This window comes from Rousettus aegyptiacus, unplaced genomic scaffold (genome assembly GCF_014176215.1).
Source record: "Rousettus aegyptiacus isolate mRouAeg1 unplaced genomic scaffold, mRouAeg1.p scaffold_m13_p_10, whole genome shotgun sequence".
NCBI lineage: Eukaryota > Metazoa > Chordata > Mammalia > Chiroptera > Pteropodidae > Rousettus > Rousettus aegyptiacus.
In genome coordinates, this window is record NW_023416285.1 from 51,612,790 (window position 1) to 51,631,689 (window position 18,900).

General features: G+C 35.5%; 2 protein-coding genes across 8 annotated transcripts in view; both read left to right on the top strand.

Moving 5' to 3' along the window:
- ANKRD17 (ankyrin repeat domain 17) overlaps window positions 1-2,984 on the top strand; it is a 136,600-nt gene extending 133,616 nt beyond the window's left edge. For 5 of the 6 annotated variants that reach the window (XM_036227870.1, XM_036227875.1, XM_016154023.2 and 2 more), the window contains 3 exons: window positions 198-376; window positions 761-925; window positions 1,582-2,984. In XM_036227870.1, coding sequence (XP_036083763.1) covers window positions 198-376; window positions 761-925; window positions 1,582-1,641 — 404 coding nt within the window. In that variant the 3' untranslated portion in view covers window positions 1,642-2,984. The remainder of the gene's footprint in view (window positions 1-197; window positions 377-760; window positions 926-1,581) is intronic. The other variant, XM_036227876.1, reaches the window with a different exon arrangement.
- A 1,181-nt stretch (window positions 2,985-4,165) lies between these two features.
- On the top strand, window positions 4,166-17,889 carry LOC107515326 (cytochrome c oxidase assembly protein COX18, mitochondrial). 2 transcript variants are annotated; one of them, XM_016154026.2, is made up of 6 exons: window positions 4,166-7,640; window positions 8,740-8,840; window positions 10,855-11,018; window positions 11,691-11,812; window positions 12,508-12,615; window positions 15,318-17,889. In XM_016154026.2, exons 1-6 carry the CDS (start codon window positions 7,299-7,301, stop codon window positions 15,489-15,491), a joined length of 1,011 nt encoding a protein of 336 aa, XP_016009512.2. In that variant the 5' UTR covers window positions 4,166-7,298; the 3' UTR covers window positions 15,492-17,889. The 2 variants fall into 2 exon arrangements, with proteins under 2 accessions (XP_016009512.2, XP_016009511.2); XM_016154025.2 differs by having other exon boundaries at window positions 4,169-7,640; window positions 11,688-11,812.
- The last annotated feature ends 1,011 nt before the right edge of the window (window positions 17,890-18,900 follow it).

Below are 18,900 nucleotides of genomic sequence, written 5' to 3' on the forward strand. Positions count from 1 at the left end.
TTAGGGTATTATTATATCACACTACCTACAAAAATGGAAGTACTGCAATAAATATATAAAAGTAGATCATTATTCTGAAAGAATACACAATTCAATGTGGGAAATATTAAGTAGAAATATATAAAATACTTTATTTTGCTATCTTCTGATTTAAATATCACCAATTTTTTTTTTTTCTGCCTTTGTTTTTTCCTCAGACAAAGTAGACTGGTGTAACCCTGGAATGGGAAATCCTATGATTCATAGGCCAATGTCTGATCCAGGAGTGTTTTCACAGCATCAAGCAATGGAGCGAGAGAGTACAGGAATTGTAACTCCTTCTGGTACATTCCATCAGCATGTTCCTGCAGGATACATGGACTTTCCTAAAGTTGGGGTAATGGTGATTTAAATGATATTTTCATTATTTCTAAATGTTTTTATTAGCTTTATTTCACTTTCAAGTGGATAAGCATTTGTGAAATGATGCTTGGGCTTTAGCCTACAATTATAGGTCAAAATCTGACTAAAATATGAATATAAGTCCTGATTTTGTCTCAGTTATTTAGAGAAATGTTTTTTGACAAAACATTTTAGATAGGCTTATGTATAATCTAATACAAGAAGTCGTCATAAAATGGAAAAGAATTTTTAAATTACCCAGATAATACTTTCCCAAAATGAGGTGAAGTTTTAAATATCAGTTTTAATGTTATTGATTATATTGGGGAAAGTAGCAGTGACTTGAGTGTGCATAATCTTTGTTTTCTCCTTTTTTAAGGGTATGCCTTTTTCTGTGTATGGGAATGCAATGATTCCTCCAGTAGCTCCTATTCCGGATGGTGCTGGAGGACCCATATTTAATGGCCCTCATGCTGCAGACCCCTCTTGGAACTCCCTAATAAAGATGGTTTCGAGCTCCACAGAAAATAATGGCCCTCAAACGGTAAGGCTGATCATTCATTGAATAGTTATATGCCAAGAAAATAGGATACAGATAAATCGTGGTAGTAGGAGAGTATGGTGAATTGGGCAGTTGAGGAAATTGAGGGAAATTTAATATAGGTGAAATATAGCAAAGGCATGTAGAAAATGGTACCAAAAGCAGTGTATATTTCATTGGGCAACAGATGATAAGTAAAAAGATTTTAAGTTGCAAAGCATTGTAGTGTAATTTTTTATACATCAGAATTTACTAGTGTTGTGAAAAGGGCCATCTAGAGGTTATTTACTAAAAGTATCATAAATGTCAAAACAATGTATAATTAGTTCCTAGACATATTTTTATATTTTAGCTTATTTTGGTGTGTATTTAACAGATTTGACGCCTTTTCCTTCCACAGTCATCAGTCTTTATGTACTCAGGTAATGGTTTAAAAAAAAAATGACCACAGATCTTGAGGAATGAGAAGCAAGGAAACAACAGATTAAAGTGATTTATCATTGCTTTTCTTTGTTGTTTCCAAGTATACTGCAAATTAAGTAAGATTTAGCTTGTTTAGTCCATAGATATTAAGAGTACTGCCTTAGTTTTTAAGAGTTTTGTTTTAATCAATATGTTTTAAATACATATTTAATAAAATGCATGTTCTATTTTGATAGGTGTGGACTGGACCTTGGGCACCTCACATGAACAGTGTGCATATGAACCAGCTTGGGTGATAAGGATCAGTTTGTTAGCCTGCAGATTCCTTTTCATTCAGAGGAAATCACAAGTGGCCGAAAAAGAATTTATGCTCCCAAATCATTCTACTGATGTGCTTGACTGAAGTGTGTAGGCTTTTTGCAGAAGAACTTACTAACTGACCTATTTTCTGTGAACATTTGTGACTGCCCATTCCCCATCATCATCTGTTTTATCTTAGTTAGCATTTTTCTTATCATTTTTCTTTTTTTCTTTCCCTCTTCCCCTTTGGACCTAACTTTCTGTTGAAGCTGTTCTTTGGCTGGTTGGTTTTAGTACTGTAAACTGCTTCTGAGCAAACACGGAAATTTAGCAAAATTATGTAAACTTGATCCTGAAGTTTTAGAATGGCAAATAAATGTACAATTGTTTACATAACAGAAAAGGCTAAAGCAGAAAGTAAATTTCAATATGTCAGTATAGAGGCTCTACTTTATGTAGACTTAAATTAATGTGAGATATGTACCTTCATATTCAGAAATCTGGATGTTTCCTTCATACATTAAACTATTAATAAGCATAACTTTTCTGCTTGTGTAATTTAAGTATAAAGTAAAACAATGGGCATTATCAGTGGATGTTTCCCAACATTGGCTTTTTAAATACTATATTACTTTCTTTTGTTTGCAGCAAGGCACGTATAAAAGAAGAAATTTATCACTTTCCATGTCTTTTTATTACCTTGTTACACTTTTCAAACTAATATACACTTTCTCTTCACTCTTTTTTCTCCTCACCTTACCACTAATGCCAGTAAAATTCTCTTGCTGATCGTGAAATAATTTGTAAAGATTTTTACTGTAATGGCTGCTATAGAGACATGGAGCACCTTTATCACCACCTGTGGTTTCTTCTAACCATAAAATGTTTAGCCTTTTGGAGAATTTAAAAAGCTACCACCGGTTCCCAGTCAGCATATACAAGCTCTTAATATACTGTTTATTATTAAACAATTCAGTGTACTATTTTATATTGGATAATACTGATTCTTAAAATTGGCTCTCCAGTCATCAAGAGTCAACATAAAAATTCCATTTGTCAGTCATTTAGTGGAAAGTATTTTTTCCCCCAATTTTAAAGGCTTCTTGTTCTCTACACTTGTACATTATCAGTGAAAAGGATCAACAGCTAACTTGGAGCAAGTAATAGAAGATGTTTTGCATTTGTCATGAAGACAATTTATAGTAGATATGAATGCACAGATTACAAAATAAAGTTTCCATTTAACCTGTTTATATAAGATACAGGGCCACACTAAACTATTCAGTGGGATTTATCTATTCCGTTCACTTGAAACAATAAACAATAACGTATCCAAGAAGAATGTGTCCTACGCTGTCTCATATGGAAAAACAAATTATATGGTTGAAATGTACAAGTAAGTATAAGTGAAGTACATATCAATTTTTTTTTTAATTAGACATAAATTCCACAGTTGTGAAACAAACATACAGATAAATTACCTAGTGTTGACAATATTAATATGGTTCTTTGGCTGTTCAAGTAAATGAAATGATTTTTTTTTTTTTTTTTACTCTGATAGCCTGAATAGAGTAAAAAAATAAATAGATTTCTCAAACAGTTCTTGAAATTCGTAAACAACATATTTATCATTTAATTTAGGAAGTAGCCTTAAAGTATATAAATTTGTTTTTCTACCTATGATCAATAACCAAATTGAAAGGAAAAACTGAGATCCTACAAATAACTATAGCTATCAAATAAAATTAGAGCACTTTATTAAGAAAGGGGTGTAATGCTATTTAGAAGTATTTTATACATGACTTTTGCCACCATCCTATAATTTTTTGCTTAATTTCTTCCCTGTACTAACTAGGGTTATTTTCCAATTAAAATAATCCTGCTAGATAACGGATACCTCCCAAAATTTATCACAAAATGCGAGTTGTATTGAGTCACAAAACTGAATTTCTTAAGATGGGGTCTCTTAAAAAATAAGAGGGAAACCCCCCTTATATTTCTTAACTTTACAACTATGGGACAGGGGATATAGATTGGAATGCTTCATATTTAATTTTGGTGTTTGGTTTTGTTAAAATACAAAACCATGGTTTTAGAAATCTGTACTAGGAACGGTTTTAAGATATATGTTTTATATATCAGATGTAATACAGTGCATTTTTATTTGAAGAATAAAAAAAAACATCTTTTGAGACCATGCAGGTCCCCCCTTGTCCCCTTTTGAAAGTATGTGGCATATCTAATTGCAGACTACATGACGTATTTCTTTTCTCTACTTCTTTTAAGAAACGACTTAATTCTTGGAAATAACACTTGGGTTAGTTCACAGTTGAAATCCCCAAATAGTTAATATCCTAATTATTGTGTAATCTATTTACACCAACTATTCCATTATAAAAATGTTTTTTTTTACCATGCCTTTCTAACGTTTATTTTAGTATTGATATGAAAGACGTTTTTCCTTGTTTCTCATTACTGTACAATCATTTTATTAGTAATTGAAAATTATTGGAAAATTACTTAGTCATTTTTTTCTCCTTTTTATGAAAACATTCCATCTTTCTTTTGACTCATGACCTAAATACACATCACATAAAAATTATTTTGCACACTGTATTATTCACTTTTATTTTTGAAACAATACAAAGTGTTAAATGGGGAAATTCAAGATTACAAAACCTCTTTCAATCCTCTGATTTATTCAGTCCATTTTCATTTTGATGTTTTTTTGAAACATTCCTATAGATTTGGCATTACAGAACAACATTTTAAGCATGCCAAAACTTTCTTTTAAATAACAAAGTTTAAAATCAGGATTACTTTGAAATTAAAATATCAAAGGAAAACCAGTTCACTTTTTTAAGTCACTATAATACATAGTATTCCATTCAGTGTATTTTTACTTTAGACTGTCTAGATGTTTTTTAAGATTAATGCTTGGTATACTTATGTTATACTTTGTAAATTCTGGGTGCTCCTGAATTCCTTTGGAAATACACAATCTTGATAAACAACTTACTTAAACAATTCACAGCACTCAAGGAGCTGGTTGGTGGAATTAACTAGTGTTAATTCCAGGTGACTGGAATTTAGGATGAGAGCGTCATTAGTTCTATTTGTAACCTATGTTTACACTCTTTGCATCTATACCATCACTCGTATTTTGGGTAAGTGAATATAGAGAAAAATGTGCCACTGGTTTTGACATAAAAATTCCTTCATAATATGACAGTGGAATACAGGATTAATAGACATAAGAGATTTCATACTACTGCTTTTAAATGAATTCACACTTTTGAAAGGTAACGGCCAATTTTGATGCTTAGTACTTGAGAACAAATGATAGGAAAGATGATATAAGAAAATGCTTTTAAATAAAAAAGCTAACTATAATTAGGTAGAATTATAAGAAAAAAGTAAACCTAAATCTGATTCTTAAGAGATCACTTGACCAAATGCTTGTGAAAATAACTTTTAAAACTTTGACAAACATTTCAGAAGGCATATTTGGGAAATGAGAAGTTTAAATATCTGTACATACGGTTTATATGTATAATAGTTTATATTCAAATTTTGAGCTCCATTTCCATGTTCAGCACTGTGATGAATAAGAATTTCAGAAACAAAACTACGTGGTTTCTTTTGAAGGAGCTTAAAGTTTAAAAAATTAGTTGTATGACAGTATATTAAAGACAGGTATAGGCTAATTATAAATATTGAACTTAGAAGAGATGTTTAAATTGTTGCACAAGCTCATTTGCAAAGTGTTAGGTTTAACATGATTTCAGTTGGTTTGCTCAATATTTGTATGGTCATTTTATATTGTACTTTGCAACTCAAAAGATCCAAGGTATCAATGTTGGATGATCAGTACATACATGTTAATGCTAATACTTTACTTTTGTATTGGACTTTATAATTGACAAAAATTTCTATGAAGTAGCAAGTTCTGATCATCTCCATGATGAGTTAAATGTCTTTTTAAATACATGAAATTAGCAGAACTTCAATATTCATAAATTTTATTTCAATCACAATATTCAAACATAAACAATGGAACACTTCAAAATGAGAGTACAGTGTGACCCCAATGAGTAGCAGAAAAGGTGGACCTACCCTGGTTGATGAGGTACCAGTCCTGACCCCTGATACAGCTCCACAGACGGAAGTCATGGATCTGAGCAATAGCATGAAAACTGATTTAGATTATATAAACAGTGAATGCATAAATATGGATTTCGTTTTAGGATTTTTTTTTTTAATTCCCTTTCTTGGATATTAACATGTCAGAGTACCTAAGCTTAAGTGCCACTGTGAAAGGCCAACTCCCATTGTCATCAGTTCTCTGAAAGGAGAGGAATGCAGAAGAAGCGCTTCTACAATCTTTAAGCAAATATTTCCATTTAAAATTCGTTTCCACTAAATAGCAACCAGTTGCTTATTTTTAAAGAATGGACGGGGAGATAAATAGGTAAACTTTCTTTTAAAAAGGAGAATCTATACATGGCATGTATTGAGATGTGTTTAAACATTTAAAAATTGACGCATTGATTTATCAGTCAGTTTGAAGGAAGGTGACTTACAGAATGCAGAGAAAAGAATGGTACTCTTCGGTGGGTGCGCAGTGAAGCAAGAACAGGTGCTGCAGCTTGACATCACCTCAACGTTTGACTTTTTTGTCCTAATCATTTTATTCCGCCCTGCCCAGTTTGGCCTCTAGGTTTAGGGTTCACCCTTGTCTGTGAGGAAACTCCATGTCATTCTATTTTGCTGTTGCCAGGAACAAAACTAAAAACTAGTCCGTGTAGGCTTTGTTATATTCCTTTGAACCAGAAGATACCTAATGTTGCTGTTCAGACTCAAAAGCTTACATAGGATAAATGTAAGCTCTAGCATAGAGTTCACCGTGCTACCAGTGATAATTCCCCTTATGGTAATTTACTTTTCATATAAGAGTTTTGCTGCTATGTATAACGAATGATTAAAAAAAAATTTTTTTTTTTTAAGGAAACTAGGTGGTTGAAAATGCTAACTGAAACAGATGAGCCAATAATGTGTTTATACCACAGACCGAACTATAACCAGTGCGTAAGGGATGCTGATTAAAACTCGGGGTAGTTCAGAAACAAATGCCTCTCTCCAAGCTGGCATTTCAGCAATGTTTTGACTCAGGCAGTATAATCTATTTCGATCTCTAGAGGAAGCAATCGGAAGCACATAAAGAGGGAGGAAACTACCCTCTAGTCACAAAAACTACCCAAGCTTAATCAACTACAAATGAGACGATTGGCTTAAGTGAAAATGAAGGCACAAGGTGGAGACTGACTACAAGGGAACGTGCCCCGCCCCTGCCTCTGCAATTCTGTTCTGGCCTCTGAGGAGCTCCATGACAGCCCCAGGAGAGTTTTGTGCTTGTGCGTCCGCAGTAAGCCTGCCTAGTGCCGCGTGGGAAAGGCGGGACTTCCCTACCTCCTACGTCATCTCCAGTGCGACGCAAACGTCACTGGCTTGACTGGGAAGGTCAAGAGTGTCTGCGTGAGGGTGCTCTTCCACGTTACGTTAGGGGTCGCGGACGCATGCGCGCAGCGGCTTCGGCGGAGTACCTGCAGGTACTCTGTGCACTCCACGTTTTAGGCTCAGACCTGGCGCAGTTATGCTGTGCCGGCTTGGCGGTAGATGGCTACGGCCGCCACCCGTCCTGCAGGTTGGGACCCGGGTCCCCCAGCGTGTGCCGGCCCTGACTGGCTGCATCAAGCGCTCCGCTCTGCCAGTGTGGGCGGTGGCTTCAGTCTCTGCCGTTACCCCGGGAGGCGCGGGCGGCTGGTACGAGGCCCTTGCCACGTCGGCGCCTGTGCATAGTGCGGAGGAGATGCTGCTTGGGGTGCACACCGCCACGGGCCTGCCCTGGTGGGGCAGCATCCTCCTCACCACCGTGGCCCTGCGCGGCTCTGTCACGCTTCCCCTGGCGGCCTACCAGCATTACATCCTGGCCAAGGTGAGGGCCGCTGAGCCGCGCGTGAACCCTGCACATCCGCTTCCGCTGTGAGAGGTGGTGGGCTGAGGATCCCTGCATACTTCCGGAGTTTTTAGTGTTAATCGTCGTGACCACTTAATTGCTAAGAAATTTAGCATTGAGTGTGTGAAATAAGAAATATTTGGTGACACGTGTACCAGTCATTTCGTTTACCCTACTGGGTTTGTGCTCAAAGCGCGAATTACTAAGCTTTTTGTTAGAGAATGAGAGAAATAATCAGTAGCAGAAGTTGTTTGGTAGAACCTTCAAAATTACCATCTTAGAGGTTGTAACAGCGTGTAAATATGCATTTTTCGTCCCCAAGTATTCCAACTGATCTTATTAGGAAAAAAAACTGCGAACAGTTTGCGAACTTAATTCCTTATTCAGCCTTGTACCAGCTACAAACCTGAGTCTGGTTAGTCTTAGCCACTTGACCTTCAGGTGCTTTATTATCTTTTTTTGTGTGAAATCAGGATAGTAATACCTTCCTGCCCTACAATGTTAGGAGATCAAGTAAAGTGTATTGAAAGCAAAGTAGTATTAGTGGTGAGATTTCAAACATAATGGCTTTAATGTCTTAAGATTATTATTGGGTTTTAAAAAAACCAAACGTGAAGAGAGTCAGCATCATTAAGGTAGTGAGCTACTTTACAGAAAAAAATTAACGCAAGGCAGATATAAATGCAAAGATTGGGAGGCTGTCACACAGCATATTAAACAATTAATAGACTTCTGTTTTTTTCACTTTAAGCTACTGGGAAATCCAAGGATGAAACAAAATTGCAAGGTGTAGCATTTAATCCTTAGAATAACTCTGCGATTAGGTGCTGTGACACATTTTATATATGAGGGAACAGGATTTTAGAGGTTAAGTAATTTGCTCAAAGTTACATAGCTAAGTATACAATGCGAACTTTGAATTTGGTTGTAATTGAGGATATTTTAACATTTTGTGCTTAAAGTTTATTAACATGATCAGAAAACCACATTTTTAAATAAGAGAATTTGAAAAAATTGAGTGTTTATGAATAAAGATCTTTTATGTGCTCATAACAAATTCTACTTTTTCTTTAGCTAGGTGGAAAATTTGCAGCCAGAAATAAAAAACATTGCTAGACATCTTAACCAAGAAGTTGCACTTCGTGCAAATCAGTTGGGGTGGTCTAAAAGAGTTGCCAGGTAAGTTCATTCTATACATATAAGACCATGAATACACATACACATAAATATGATGTTAATTATAGATTAACATAAGTGATGTTGTTAGTGATGATGTTAATTATAGTTTGGCTAATCTGTAGCTTTAGCAGCAAAGTAGTTCTTTAATAAGCTTATGTAGCATGATAGTTTTATATACTGGACTGAAAGCAAAGAAATGGAGAAACAAAGATGAGAAGGGTTCTTAAGGGATTCCAAGCTACTAAAAAAGACCTATAATCAAGTAATAACTGAGTTAAGTATTGGAAAAAAGATTTTATGCGAGGAGTTGGGTGATGGAAAGTCAGAGAAGGCTAACAGAATGAAGTTACTATGCCAGTCTGTTGGGATTTTAATCAACAAATGGAACAGGTTATTTACAGACTTGACCTTTTTGAAAAAATATAGTAGACAATTGCCCACAGGAAAGGAGAGGTAGAAAATGTGAATGCCCTGAGAAAAGCAGCTGGATAGCCAGGGTGCTGTACATCTACTGCAGTTACCCCTGTGTGTTTATCTGCATGGTTTCTTAGAAAGCTCTTGCCGAGGGGTGCTTGACTATGTTGCAGTCATCCCCTGGGATCTTCTAAGTCATGCTTCGATCAACCTAAGCTACTACTTAGTTTCCAAAATTCTGATCCTTACTAGACTATGAAAAGTATTCACCATTTTACAGCAATGAGAAAAATAAGGGCTTTGTGTTATGAATATGTTATATACACATGGTGATTCATATTTTTTTTATCTGTATAGGTGTAAATTTGCCAAGTGTCTTCAATATGAAATTGTTTCTCTCTTTATTTAATTATTAAAAGACCTGACATTTAAAAGTCATTGTGATAGCTTAATGTCTTCACTTGATAAAATAAATTGGCAAACCTATAGTTTCGAAGTTTTACTAATCAGAGAACTCTCGGAACAACTGCTCCAGGCCAAAACGCCAGATTAGTAGCTACTCACCTAGGTTATAAATGAAGCTTAGATATGACTGTGGCACCTCTCTCATGCAGCACTAGCAAATTATTGTCTAGTCACATCCTTGCACAGATGGGTAGCTTTCTAGGAAGACACATCTGAGGGGTTTTCTGCATTTTCAAATGGTGAAAGGGAATTTGTCATGTGGAAAGCCAATATAATGGGCTCTGTACAGATGATATGATAATTTCTAAAGGCATGCTGATGTGGAATCTTGATTTGTTAGATGACCTAAATCAGGCACCAGAATATACAGATATCTGTAGAGGAATAACAATATAAACTTGGAAGAGTAGGCAGAGGATAAATTACAAAGAGCTTGGAATGTCTGTGTACACTGTCTTAGTTCAGGTACACTATAATCAATTAAATTCAGCAAACCTATTGAATCCCTACCTTATACAAAACATGCTACAAGAGATTTAAATATGAATAAGACTCAACACTTACTTGCCCTGCATGGTGACTATAGTCTAGAAAGTGAGACTTCAGACAAAACAGGAATAACTAATATGGTTAATAGAGAAACATTAAGAAAATCATCGTGAAAGAGATGATTGAAGAATGGAGACCATTTTGACAGGCTAAGAGCATACTAAACCACATTGCCCCCAGAAATATACTCAGGGATCAAGTAGTTAAGTTTAGCGGGAGTGGAGGGATTTGAATAAAATGTGCTTTTACCTCTAGTATTTCTGATAGAAATTGTGGTCCTAACATACTACTAGTGAAATTTCACTTGTTAAAGCATAATTGGCCGAAGATCATCATGGACAAAGGCTGTAGTCTAACAATGTCAGGTTTATTGATTTGTTATGAAATTTATATACATTGCTAGAGAATTTTCAGTAAAAGACTTTGTTTGCCTTTTGTGTAGGTAGCCCCTTAATACAGCTATGACAACTAAATATCCTACACAGGTCCTTCAGCCAATAACCACTGTTCGTGTTATGAGTATGCAGCACTATTAGTAGTCAAATGACATTTTTTCCTTTCCCTTTTTCCCTTTCCCTCAAACTAGGCTCACTTACCTAAAGAACATGCGGAGGCTTGTTTCAGAGTTGTACATCCGGGATAACTGCCACCCTTTCAAAGCCACGGTGTTGGTCTGGATTCAGCTTCCAATGTGGATCTTCATGTCTGTAGCTCTCCGGAATTTTAGCACAGGGGCAGCACATGCAGAAGGTAGTTGTTGTAGAAGTCTGTTTCCCCCAGATAAGTTCTCCAACAATGTCTTTGTACACTCAAGAAAAAACAAAAACCAAAACCCATACTTTTCATATTTCGGATAACCATCTTCCTTATAAAGGGTATAGATGCAGAATTTAAAATATTAAGTGTAAGCAGTCTCGCTTTTTGAGAAAACAAATTTAGGAAGGACAGCAGTAATACTGCTTCTTGGAGGTCATAAATAAAATTAGTGTTATAATTTCATAATTTGGTTTCCTAGCCAAGAATTGTTTCTGCTTATAAAATTAAGAGAACAATTATAAATGTAAGCATTAATTAAATAATATCAACGAAAGCATTTGTTTTTACTTTCATTTAAAGACATTTCTAACCAGAAAATCTGAATAGACTCAAAAGAAAGCAGTCTATGGCTACATAATTATTTACATTTTAAGTCTGAAAAGATTACTGCTACAAATCTTTATACTTTCTATGTCTGTTTATTACAGAAAACTGCTTTCCTCTTATACAGGAAGGACTTATTTGTGGTGTGGAATGAAAATTGAATAAAACTAATGCAAGTCTCTAATGCGAGGGGTCACCTTATTGGAATAATATACTACTTACGTCTTGTATATTTATGTCTGCTGTTTTTAGAAATTATTTTATTTATAAAATTTTCAGCAGGTTTTTCTGTTCAGGAGCAGTTAGCTACTGGTGGGGTCCTGTGGTTTCCTGACCTCACTTCACTGGATTCCACTTGGATTCTGCCTATCTCCATTGGTGTCATCAATTTATTAATAGTAGAGGTAAGTGGTTTTAAATGAGATGTGTTGCCATTTAAATCATTAGGCTTTTGTTGTTGCTATTCTGACATCAAATATAAATGTGATTGAGTTGGTGGTGATAGCTCTGAGCTAGAATAACTGCTTTTCCTAGCCTTAGTTCTTCCCCTCAATCCATGTAGCCAGATCACAAACCTTTGAGATATCGTTTCTTCTTTATGCCAGGCACTGAATTTAAGTATTTAAGTACCAAAAAACAAGGGTAATGATACATACCCAGTACCTATCTTGAAGGGACTTTCAATCTTACAGTCTTTTTTCTTTTTTAATAATTCTTTATTTCAGTTACAGTTGGCAAACAATATTATATTAATTTCAGGTATACAACACATTGATTGGCTATTTCTATAACTTATTAAGTGATCATCCCAGTCTTACAATTACTAAAAACATTGACTCGTAAATTTATACTGATTCTGTTTAATATAGCTAAATCTCTTCTTTATTTTTATTAAAGCTACGTTTAAGAATACTGCTTAATTATTGTTTTTTAAAAGATAGATGATCAACCAAATAACTTTATCAGTGTTATATTTTTAACTTTGCTTTTATTAAAATGTAAGTGGAGGCCAGTCAAAAATCAGTTTGTATTTTAAAGCTTGCCTAATTTAATAGGCACTTTAATAATCATTGTGTTTGTATATATTGTACTTCTTCAGATTTTCGCTCTGCAAAAAATTGGGATGTCTCGTTTTCAGATGTATGTTACGTACTTTGTACGGGCGGTATCAGTGTTGATGATTCCAGTTGCTGCGACAGTACCTTCAGTAAGTAAGCACCAGCTTTGTGTATAGCATGTGCTAAATCCTGTCTGTCCTTAGCTTAGACTGGCTGAGATTCTGCCTCTTCTCTTGAGCTTCCTCTGACTACTCAGTCCCTTACTGGTTTTTGAGTTTCTGTAGTTACTAATCTATGATCTTTATAACCAAGTGATACTTAAATATTTCTTAGGATTGGTTAATCTTTACATGAATGTGTCTTAACTCTCCTATTAAATCAAACTTTTTTTTTTCTTTTTTTTAATCTTGCATAGTAATGTTACACAGTATTATAATCAGAGTATTTGCTCTGTTGATTAGTTGATATACTGAATTCTTTCTGTCTACATAGACCGAGCCAAGGAATTTAGTACTTAAAAAAGAGACACAACTTTGTACCAATTCCATATATGTTCATATGTAGTACTGTTTAACCTCATACAACTCTGTGAGATAGGTGCTTTGATAAAAATAGGAGAAGAAATAGTTATGTTTTCTATAGTTAAACAGCTATTTCATATTTTTAGTCTTTTGCTTATTTCCTCTGGATACTTCAGTGCTAAGAAAGCAAAAGCTGAGTCAGGTAGAGCTCTGTGTGCTCAAAGCCAACACATAACCATAAAGTAGAATTTAATTGTTGCTGGTAGTTAAGGTTATGTTAGGATATATAACAGTTCTTCATATTACTTTTCTTAGGAATCTGAAACAGTATGTTTTCAGCATCAAAATGTATTTTTAAAGCTGTCCCTTGGACATAATATTGTCATTAATCCTGTGTAAAATAAGTTAAGTCTCCACATTTCTAAAATAGACATTATGATGTCTGTGAGAATTAATGAAATTACATCAAGTGCCTATTACAGTACTTTTCATGTAATAGTATTGCTGTGAAATACTATACTAAATACTCTGTAAAAATAGAACAATACACATTGACTACATTTCTAGGGAGAAATAATACCAGTCATAACTGAGGGAACTCCTGGCTCAAGTACAGCAGGAGTGGTGAAGTTTCAGTGAGGGACTGGGTTCAAAGTGCATAGCAGATCTAAAAAAGTGTCTTAAAGACCCAAAAGTTTATTCTCAACTACAGGAAATTCAGAGTTAGGCAGTTCAGTGGAGCTGATATGGCAGTTATGATGACATGAGCGACCCAGCTACTTCTCTCTTAGTGCTCCATCATCCACAGTCTGTAATTTCCTTAAGGCCACAGTATGATCATGATGGCTGCTGGAGCTTATCATCTTGCAGGAATGGTAAAAGGGTGCTTCGAGTGTAGTTAGCCCCTTCTAAGGAGGCTTGCCAGATGTCCCACCAAACATTTGTGCTTACATCTTAGTTCCATGGCTACAGCTACCTGCAGAAGAGGCTGGGAAGTAGTTTTTTTAAATGGTAGTATACCTAGCTAAAAATTAAGACTTTATTACTAAGAAAGAAGAACTATTCTTAGTCAGCAGCTTGTAATCTGTATAGTTGGGTTCAGGATACTTTTTGCTTTGTGGAAAAATCAGATGATGATCATAGCTGATATTTAGTCAACATATACTTTGTGCTAGGCACTATTTAAAATGGTTTACATACATTAGCTCATATAACTCTCCCAAAAATACACTGAAGTAACTGCTTAAATAATCTCCACTTTGGTGATGAGGAAACTTAAGCATAGAGAGAGATTAAGCAACTCATCATCTAAGGTCACTCATCTGTTAAGTGGCAGAGTCTTAATACACATCCAGATATTTTGGCTCCTCCTCTTAACTGCTGTGCTAATTTGCCTTTAATGATATGTTACTTTCTCCCCTTAAAAACTTGCTTTTGGAACAAACGTAAGTACTTAATATAGGCCATACACTATATTTAACCACTATACGTGAATTATTTATTCCTCACAGCAGCTTTCTGAGATAGGTATAGTTCTTTGCTTATTTTATAAATGAGGAAACTGAAACAAAGAAAAATAACTTACCTAAGTCAAATAAATGGAATTCAAACTCAAGCAGTTTGAATCTAGGGCCTGGATTCAGCCACCACATTGTTGTGCCTCTGAGCCTGATTACCTTCTGATGCCAAAGAAAAGTTTGGGACAGATGTATGTGTGGGAATGTTTTGAGAGGCTGCAGAACATAATCACTGATATACATAAATCAATCTAGATGGCGGTGCAAAAGAAAATTGAAGGTAACACTGAGACTATGTGTCATCTCAGAAAAAGGCAAAGATAATGCATTCCCAACTATACTTAGAAACTGGTTACTGGGAAGTTTGAAAGCTAGGTGATTACATGGAGGAAAATGAGGTTTAGGGAGGCTAAGTTTGCCAGCATAAATGGTCTTGCCCCTGGTACCCTGGCTCCTCTATAGCAGCTTGTTAGGGCTCTTGGTGGGGAAAAAGCATGCTTCATTGCTGAAGAAAGGAGGTGAGATCTCCCTTGGGCTTTGGGAGCTGTTCCCTGTCATCCACTTTCTACTTTTTCACAAATACCTTTCTTTTTGCTTTTTATTTTTTAATTTTTTTGCCTTTGGTCTTCCTTTTTTTCTTTTTTCTTTCTTGTTGGAGCCATCACAGGTATCTAATAGCCGCTGCAATCTTGTTGAGTCCTGGTGTACTTCTGTTTACAGAGATTATGATTTTTTTTGCTTGCCTGTCTCTGGAGCTTGTGTCCTTGGAGAATAGAAAGGTGCTAACATTCATGTCCTTTCTTCTTTTTATAGTCGATTGTTCTCTACTGGTTATGCTCCAGCTTCATGGGCCTTTCACAGAACTTGCTGCTGCGTTCTCCTAGGTTTCGTCAACTTTGCCGAATACCGTTGACAAAGGGAGATTCAGAAACTCCTTATAAGGACCTCTTTGCTGCCTTTTACGCCAAGTTCATTTCAAGAAAATGACATACTTTTTAGTAATTTTGAAACAAGTGTCACCATCACCTTAATATATTTAGACTATTTAGAAATTCAGATATGATTTAATTTGCCTTTAAAATAAACTGTGGAAGTACTATGGATTAAGATATAATCCAGATATATTTGAGAATACCTAAAATCTTTTAAGTGCTAGAAATGTATTTAATTTTATGCTAAGAATATAAATGTGGAATTAAAGTGTCCAGTTTTGTTTAGAAAATTATACCATGTTAGAGGTGGTAGAACTTTGGAGAAAAGGACTAGATAGTGAATAATGTCAAATTGTACTGAATGGTCCCACACATTAAAATTTTTATAAAGTAAGATAATTTAGTGAGATGACTTAACATTTTAAAAGTGTGGAGAATCACAGACCTGTTTAACCATCTGATAAAGGGATGGTCAGAAAAATCCAAAGACTCACAGCATGGGGCCTTCATTGACCACCCCTGTGAAAGCCTGTTGATGATTCCTGGTTTAAAATTCTTATTCTGATGAACCATGTATTGACAAGTTAATATGTGATTTTTAAAAAATGGGCTTGAGATACATGGGGTAGAGTAGTCCATGCATGCAAAGAAGTATCTAATATGGTAGGTGACGTAGCCTCTCAACCATGCTCTGAAAGAATACAGAAAGTGTACATTCCTTTTCCTATAATTTAAGAAGTCTGGGATATAAAGTAGGGAACTAAACACTGTTAGAGACCAAAGTGGGAGATCTTAAGCATTAAGTTTGTTCAGTCAAAGGAGGATAAATCAGAAGGGTGGCTACTGATTTTGGAGGTGATTTTATAAACCATTGTTTATTTGGAAGGATTAAGTACTCTAATGGGTTTAAATGATGATAGATGTTTAATATAGGAAAAATTAACAGGTGATACAAATTTTGGACCTAGTTACTTGAAAAGGTGATAAAATTAATTCTGGTTGAGATATTTAGGAATAAATTTGTTAGGCATATAAGAAGATTATAAACTATAAATTTGCACTGAGTTGGACTATGAACTCAATTCTGAGATGCCCTATCATCCCATCTCATGTTTTATAATAAAATCTAAAGCGAAATTAATTAGTCACTTCTTGGGTGATGTCTGTTATATTTTAGCCATTTTAGTTACCATGTTACTGCAGCTCACTGAGAGTTTTGAGGTAGCATTTGACACCAACTTTTTTTTTCTTGAATTCTCAACCCTGGTTTATGGTTGTCCTGTTGAGACAACCATATTTCCTAATCACAGTAAAGGAATTGAAGCTTGTGTACAGGCAATCTCATTATTCACAGATTCCATGTTTGCCAGTTTGACCACCTGCTAAAATTTATTTGTAACCTCTAAATCATTATTCATAGTGCTTTTGATGTCGTTCTTGGACATACACAGAGAGGCAAAAAATTTGAGTCACGTGAGACACATCTTCCCAGAGAGGTGGGACAAAGCTACTCCTTGCCTTTATGTTTCAGCTCTCAAACTGTAAACAAATGTCCTTTTTGTGGGTCTACTTAGTGCTTTGTTTTTTTTTTTCATCTTCATACTTTTTGTTTATGATTTCACTACTTAAAGTGGCCTCCAAGGAACATGCCGAAGTGCTGTCTAGTATTCTTCATCATGAGAAGGGTGTGATGTTTCTTAATAACCTGCATGAGATAAGCATCATTCAGGCATGAGTTCTGTTGACCTTAAGTTCATTGTTAATGCATCAACAATACAGTGTATTGATTTTTGACAAAAATGTGCCCAGAGGCTTGCGGGAATTTAATCCTGTGTATTCTTTAGTAGCAGTGGTTCAGTATTCACTAATTCAGTATTTGCGGTGACTTTATAGAACATAACTACCTCAAATAACAAGAATTGATTATTTACAACATTTATAATTAAGGACGCAGAAGCAGAAATGTGTGCTGTTTGTATTACAGCAAAAAGAGGAGAGAATTTGAGAAAAATCTTGGCTATCTCTGGAACAAATTGGTCCTTGCTATGTGTGTACAGATTCAGATATTTTTCTCATAATGGGATGGGGAAAATCATCAGCCCCCTTCCTTCCTCCTACTCAAAGAAATTTGTCACTTTCTTAAAAGTAAAGAATGAATGCTTAACTCCCCTTTTCAAATAGGTGAATCTTTCTTGTGAATACTTATTCACTGTGATTCCCTTTGATTTCAAATGTACATTTGTATCTTTTTAAAAAATGTTTAATTTACTTAGTTTCCTATTACTCTCCCATTTTCAAACTTAAATTGCTTTTCAAATGTATAAATTAAGTTTATTTGAGAATACAAGGCCTTTCCTTCCAGATCTCAAAATTTCTGCTAGGGTTGGGAGTGGCCAGAATCTTGGGATGTACTCATGTATAAATAAAACTGGTATGTTACAAACCAAGGTGAATCAGTCACCTGTCTTCAGGCTGGTAAATATTCCCCTCATTTCTTTCACCTGGCAGATTTTATAGTAAATAGCAAGTCATGTTGCAGAAAATTCCAAGTTTGTGGTCTTTGATCTTATCTTCCTAACAGTTTGTCATAGTCTGGAGCACTTCCAGAGCCTGAGGTCAGGGGAGGTGGGTCCTAAATGGATTCAGAGGGCACACACACATGCTGTTAAGATCTCATGACGACTTCCTCTCTGGTCCTGACAGAGCTCTGTCCTGGGCCCTGCAGAGTTCTGGAAATCTTTCACCTTTTCAGGTGAGGACCATAGCCTATTTGTGCCCGTCCCTCCCCTGAAACGGAAACTTTTTTTTTTTTTTTTTTTTACTGTGGACCTTGTGTGTGTGTGTGTGTGTGTGTGTGTGTGTCGGCAGGATTCACTTTTTTTATGGGTATATCTCAGCCTAAGAGTCAGGAAGGGAGATTCATACCTGGATCAATTTCTATCATTCTATTATAATATCCAAGCTCAGACATATATTAGGAGAAGGAACTGGCATACCCAGAATGATCCAGAATGAGTTTTCCCTGGGCCATTCTACTAAGATGGGGAGACATAGCAGCCCTACCTAATATGTAGAAACAAACAGCCAAAATGGGAAGATGAAGAAACATGTCCTAAATGAAAGCAGAACAAGGCCAGAAAAAGAGCTAAATAAAATGGAAACAAGCAATTTATCAGGCAATCTACATATGCAGAGTTCAAAACACTTGCAATAAAAATGCTCAGTGAATTTAGAGGAAGAGTAGATAAACTCAGAACTTTAAGAGAGGGATAGAAAACATGAAAGTGGAGATACAAAATTAGTTTTCCCTGGAACCATCATGAGAAAACAAAAACATTCCTATCCTAGCCAGATGTCATAGGTGGCAAGATGTGCCTTCCAGAAGAAAACAATTCTTAATTGCCACTCTCGCAGATAACCTTGGAGAGGTTGCCAAACTACATGAAGGGCCTCGAATGAAAAAC